The 6,099-nt window shown below is 40.4% G+C and overlaps 2 protein-coding genes across 2 annotated transcripts; both read right to left on the bottom strand.

Moving 5' to 3' along the window:
- Positions 1-1,710: 1,710 nt before the first annotated feature.
- Positions 1,711-2,193, bottom strand: LOC138899918 (uncharacterized). The gene has a single exon (XM_070186619.1). The coding sequence runs from the start codon at positions 2,191-2,193 to the stop codon at positions 1,711-1,713; it is 483 nt and encodes a 160-aa protein (XP_070042720.1).
- Positions 2,194-3,468: 1,275 nt separating this feature from the next.
- On the bottom strand, positions 3,469-5,796 carry LOC104112504 (protein IQ-DOMAIN 18-like). Its single transcript, XM_009622440.3, has 5 exons — positions 5,599-5,796; positions 5,080-5,403; positions 4,630-4,857; positions 4,366-4,503; positions 3,469-4,280 (listed from the first exon to the last, which is right to left on the bottom strand). The coding sequence occupies exons 1-5, from the start codon at positions 5,728-5,730 to the stop codon at positions 3,654-3,656; spliced, it is 1,449 nt and encodes a 482-aa protein (XP_009620735.1). The 5' UTR covers positions 5,731-5,796; the 3' UTR covers positions 3,469-3,653.
- Between the last annotated feature and the right edge of the window lie 303 nt (positions 5,797-6,099).

The raw sequence follows: 6,099 nt of genomic DNA, 5'->3' as shown, positions 1-6,099 counted from the left end.
TATAGCAATATGTGCCAAAGTTTGTTATGAAGGAAGTTTTTTCATGATCCTCTGGGTTCATCTTGATCTGATTGTACCTAGAGTAAGCATCGAGTAAACTCATTAGCTCGTGCCATGCCGTAGCATCAATCATTTGATCAATGTTCGGAAACGAGAATGAGTCTTTGGGGCACGCCTTATTTAAATCCTTATAGTCCACACACATCATAAATTTTTTATTCTTTTTAGGTAATACGGCTACGTTGGCTAACTATTATGGCTACTTTACCTCTCGAATTGAACCGATGTTAAATAGTCGGGTTATCTCTTCCTTAACAAACTTGTTCCTGACCTCTACTATCAGGCGTTTCGTTTGCCTTACCAGTGGGAAGTTTGGATCTAGACTTAACTTGTGGACCGCTATCTCCAATGGATACCTGTCATATCTGAGTGTGACCACGCAAAGAAGTCAATGTTAGCTTTAAGAAAATTCATAAACTCTAACCTGAGCTCGAGATTTAACCTTGTTCCCAAATGAAACTTTCTTTCCAAAAACTCCTCGAACAAATACACTTGCTCGAGCTCTTCCATTGTCGACTTGGTCACATTCATCTCCTCTGGTACCTGAAAAGACCTCAGAACCTAGTAGGATTTCGATGACTCCTCGCCTTTATCATCTTCATTCGGAAAGGAAGAAGGCATTGGTTCTTGTAATTACTATTTGTTGGATTCTTTTCCATTGCTGCTGGAAACGGTCACTTCATTCATCTCCGTTGCCACCGATTGGTCCCCTCTTATCTGCTTGATCCCTTCTGGCGTCAGAAATTTCAGCAATTGATGATAGGTGGAGGTCAAAGCCTTCATCTCGTGTATCCATAGCCTTCCGAGGATCCGTGAAGGTGATATCATTTCCCGAGATTTCCCGAACCCTCTTGCTATGAGTCACTGATATTTTTGTCATTTTTGCTGCCAAAAATGTAACACTATTGACCTCGCTCCCTCTGAAGATCATGCTGATTATCATCCTTGGTGACCCTGCTGCTGTCTTTGAGGGCTCCGCATTGTCCCGGCTCTGACCATAATTGATTTTGGCTCGGTCACATAAAAACTCTCTAAGATGGCCATTCTTTAACAGCGTCGCCACCTCCTCGCGAAGATGTCGGTAGTCCCCAGTTCTATGGTCGTGAGTCCCATGGAATTCACACCATATACTGGGATCCCTCTGGCTAGGATCCGATCGGATTGGTTTTGGAAACCGTGCTTCTTAAATATTTCTCATTGCCAACACCAATTCTACCAGGCTAATGTTAAAGTTGTAATCTGATAATCAGGGGTACGTGGGGTCTCGGGCCCCTGGCATCTCTTTTTCCTGCAACGATCTATTGTTTCGGCCATGATCCATCCTTCTGTCGAGAGAAAACTTATGTGATGACTGAAATGCTTTACTGCTATACCCTTCAGCCCTTTCATAGGGTAGAAAATGACCCTTAGAGGACCCTCAATTTGTATCAAATTCATTTTTAAACTTGTCCTAATTTTATCACAACCCCATCCCTTGGTTGATACTGATGAGCCAAGTTGATAATCTTCTATCCTTATCTTGGTTTCCTGAAACTCGAGCAAGCTCTCCTTCTGTTTTCGGGAGGCATTGGAACTCAGTGGATTTAGACCCTTTGTGAAAGCCTCTGCTGCCCACTCATCTGAAACCGCCGGTAGCAACATCTTTTCTTTCTAGAACCGGATTATGAATTCCCGCAACAGGTCGGATTCTCCTTGCAAAATTCTAAATATGTCCGCCTTTCTTTCCTGAACCTTTCTTGCTCCAGCGTGGGCCTTAATGAACGAATCTGGAAGCATCTCAAAAGAATTAATTGAATGCTCAGGTAAGAGGGAGTACCATGCTAGGGCCCCTTTCGTGAGGGTTTTGCCGACCTTCCTCAACAGAACCGACTCAATCTCATGTTGAGCCAAATCGTTTCCTTTCACTGTCATAGTATAGGTTGTGATGTGCTCCTGCGGATCAAAAGTCCCATCATACTTTGGTATGTCCGGCATCATAAATATCTTTGGAATTAACTCTAGTGCCGCACTTGGCTTAAACGACAACTGCGTGTATTTTTTGGATTCTGGACCCTTTAATACCGGCGGTGCACTGGGAATCTGATCCATCCGAGCATGAAACTCCTTCGCATTCTGATTCATTCGTTCATTCATCTCTCACATGAATCTCCCAAGCTCGGTTTTAACAAGATCACTCAAATTATTATTCCCATATCCGCTACCGGTACCTTCGGCTCTGTCGAAACCGACCTCATCTCTTGGAGTGATGTTATATGTCGCATCATCAGGGATTGGGCCCCGCACATGCCGAGGATTTGTCTTTCACGAACAGGGGTTGTTTCATCCCCTTCGTTGAGGGTCTCGCTGATGGAATCATCACATTGGGATACTTCTTCCCATTCACCGTGTGCTGCAACATTGTGTGCGTTCTTGACATCATTAGTTGCCATAGTTAATTTTTACAAAGGAAAGAATCAAAACTTTGTTAGTAACTAACGAATGGATCAAAGCAATTATGCAACTGTCTATGCTCCACGGTAGGGGCCAAGTTGTTTACCCGTAAAACGGTACAGTAGTTGAATTTATAGCGAGTTTTATAGACAAGCGAATCGATTTGATCTAAAAATAATAAAGAAATGAGAATAAAAATAAGATTGATGGCTTAAATTAGAGGAAATAACAAACCTGACTCCAAACTTGGTATTTTCGAAAGCAGAAGTGAAAGCACTTATAAAGTAATGACAAAGCTATTAGATTGAGCGTAAAATAGTAAAGTACATCTTTGTGTGCCGAATGTTTCATGTCCTACAATGGTTGTTAATCATCCTATTTATAGTTCTATTGAGGGAGACAAGATCCCCAAATCAAGCTCCTCTTGAATGAGAATAAAAGCGTAATTGATGGGTGCATAACGGCTGGCTTTGAATGCACATATTCTCTATAACGACTGTTCATTAAGTGTTATCCGATGTCAAACCTTTGAATCTCTATTATTGGCTACGCTTCCTTCGCGGTCCATCCTGCACCGGTTACATACTTCGCATCGGGTGCTAGTTATCTTTTGATTCATCTTTTGCCTGTTTTTGATTCCACGTATTATTTATCATTCGACCACCTGTTATCGATCAATCTTATTCCATACAGTCTTATAAAAAATAGACAAGTTGAAGTGACCAACAAGCCATTTCGCCAAGGAACTATTGCATCAATATATCAAATTGAAGTAGAGAAAAAAATAGCAATGAGCGAATAGACAACAACAGATCCACTAGTAATATCAGTAATCGATTTAGATCATTTAGGGCATAGATATATGTGTACAAAAGTCTCCAATCCTTGTGTTTAGAAGCAGGTTAACCTAATTTACCTATCATTCAGTTCCATAACTTATGTTGACCATCTTTTTACATGACAAGTAGAAGATGGAAATTCTTAAAACATTATACACTAGATTAGTTAGTGATAGTTACATGTAATAGTGGAGGCGCGGGCAAACAAGCCGGACACCACCGTTATTTTGAAAATGAAAAGATTTAGAGAAGATGGGAATTCTCATAATGGAGGGTGCCTGCAGTTAGAATGCCTATTGGACTAATGATCGATGCCAAATGGTTCTATAGGTACACTCTTCCATCTAGGGCGCTCACAAATCTATGATCTAAAGGTTGGTCACTATTAACAATCTCATTTGATGTTCCCTGAACAGGGAAAGATAGGCGTTTTTTTGCTGCACTAGTTTTTTCTCTCTCTGGAGTTAAAGGCATCCGCCTTGGAGCACTCTGTGACCGTTCTCTGGCCTTGGCTGATGCAGTAGCTGCCATGTAATTTGGCTCATTCGCTCTATGGGAGAAAAGAGTCATCCGGTGGCTCCTCTCTTCCCTTCTGCAGCGGGGGCTCGCTGAATGAACTTGGATATTTTTCATCTTAGATGTTGGTGTGATGGATGAATGTATCGGTAAATTTTGTTGTACTCTACGGAAAGGAGCGGGGACCGCATATGAACACAACTTCTGTTGTTGGTCCTGATAAAACTGATTTTGCAATCTCCAAAAATCAGAATCTGAGTCAGAATAAGAGCAAGTTGTGTCAACTTCAATATTCTTCATGCGGTCCCTTGGCTGATCACATGAAGCTCTGCTGAGAGTTCTGCAATTTCTCACGTCTGTCTTGTGGAAAACTCTCATATCCTCGTCAAGCTCTTTGTTGCTACTTGTGTCTTCATCTTTATTCGCTGTCCACATCTGTTAGTTTTCAAACTGTTAGTATTGGAGGAAAGATGAGAAGTTGGATTACATAGAAAAGACGATCAGTAGAAAAGATTAATACCTTCTGAGAGAAGGCAAAAGCCAGAGTATTTTCGCGCTGTTTAGCAGCTTCCTTTTCTTTCTGCAACAAAGCTTCAACTTTCTCTATAGCATGTGAATGATCGTATCTGTCGTCCACAGTGCTAACTTGATTTTTAGACTGCATTCCCATATACAAAATTAATATACTCCTTGTGTCGTTTCAGTTTTATCTCATGTACCAGAAGGGACTATATACTAATTTATTTATATATAGAAAATGTAGAAACAAACTTAAGACACTCACAGTGTCACTGAGATGAAGCTCCAGAATGCTTTTTGCCTCTCTGAAAGTGGAACCACAACTAATTCCTTCACAGGATAACCTTCTACGTTGATCACACACCTGAGTTTGCACTCGAACAAGAGATTGCATGCACTGGAGAGTCATTTTTGCTCGCTTTCGGACATTGTGTCCTCTTATTAAAGCTTGCAACTTTACCAATCCCTTGAGAGCTCGAAGTGCTTTCCTTGCCTAAAAGCCACAGTAGCCATTTATATAATCAGGACACTTGCAAAGTAATTCGTAATATAGCCAGCTACCACAGGCTAAATTCACTGATTAGTAAATAATTTTACACTATTAGTCCATATAACTTAATCAAATAATAACTATAAGTAAGGGAAGTAATTACTTAAAAAAGTACACCGATAATGTTCAGAAAGAGTCCATATGTTTAGAGAGTTTTATACATACCAAGTACCCTCTGAATGCTGTCTGAATGTTAAGAATGGCACGCTGTTCTCTAACTAAAAGTGTTGGTCTTGTGAGCCGAATTATGTCCACAGCCGCTTGTGCTGCTGCCTCAGCAGCCGCTGTAGTAGCCACGGCTATTGCAATTGCTCGTCTTTGCTTCAAATCAGCATTCTCTGGCAATGAATTTCCTGTACTTATGCTCGAAGAGGTGTTGGCAGTGTTGGTCGAAGAGGTATTGGCAGTGTTTTCTTCTTGATTTTGATGAATTGTTGTTTCATGAAGCGTAGGCTTCGGTCGGAAGATCCATCGCCGTTTTCCCCTCTTCTGCAAACAAAAAATTAGTAAATAAGTTCAAAATAACTATATAATCTTATGATATAATTCTAGCATAAGGCGATGAGTTTAATTGAACTCGAAAAACATGTTTTAAATTCGTCTCCCCATCTTATTGCATGCTTCACATAGTAACATGGAAAAGTGCCGTACGTGCTTATGAAACTGTTAATCTAAACTTGTTACCTTTTCTTCTTCTTCCTCTTGCTCAGCCTCTTCTCTTCTTCTACTGCTTCTCATATCATTATCTTTGACAGGGGATCTAAAAGCCTTCTTCATTAAGCCTAACCACGAACTCCCTCCACTACTCTTCCCCATGAAACGTTTTGTTAATTAGGAGAGTTTCACCTTGTGTTATAATTGCTACTAACTAATTGGCTCTCTGTCCCTTGTGTGGCTTAAACTTCTTTATGGAAGCTATTTATCTACTTGCTACTTCCTCCATTTCAATTTATGTGAACATGTTTGACCGATCACGGAGTTTAAGAAAAAATAAAAACTTTTAGAATTTGTGGTCCTAAACAAGTCAAAAAGGAGCCAGAGTATTTGTGTGGTTATAAAAGCTTCTCATTAAGGGTAGAATTGTACGGTTAAGCAAAATTGTTTCCAAATTTATAAAGGGGTCATTCTTTTTGGAACGGACCAAAAAAAAAATATGTTCACTGTTGCGACCAAACACACTCACGC

The sequence above is a fragment of the Nicotiana tomentosiformis genome, chromosome 10, assembly GCF_000390325.3.
Source record: "Nicotiana tomentosiformis chromosome 10, ASM39032v3, whole genome shotgun sequence".
NCBI classification, from domain to species: Eukaryota; Viridiplantae; Streptophyta; class Magnoliopsida; order Solanales; family Solanaceae; genus Nicotiana; species Nicotiana tomentosiformis.
Note: the sequence above shows the minus strand (reverse complement) of the source record. Positions and strands in the feature narration are given on the sequence as shown.

Excerpts from the sequence above, each read along its gene's own strand:
- LOC104112504 (XM_009622440.3), bottom strand. The coding sequence starts at position 5,730 with ATGGGGAAGAGTAGTGGAGGGAGTTCGTGGTTAGGCTTAATGAAGAAG. Across the intron at positions 4,858-5,079 it reads CAGCATTCAGAGGGTACTTG|GCAAGGAAAGCACTTCGAGC; the intron begins GTATGTATAAAA and ends TGTGGCTTTTAG. Across the intron at positions 4,504-4,629 it reads AGCTTCATCTCAGTGACACT|TCTAAAAATCAAGTTAGCAC; the intron begins GTGAGTGTCTTA and ends ATGGGAATGCAG.
- LOC138899918 (XM_070186619.1), bottom strand. The coding sequence starts at position 2,193 with ATGAATGAACGAATGAATCAGAATGCGAAGGAGTTTCATGCTCGGATG.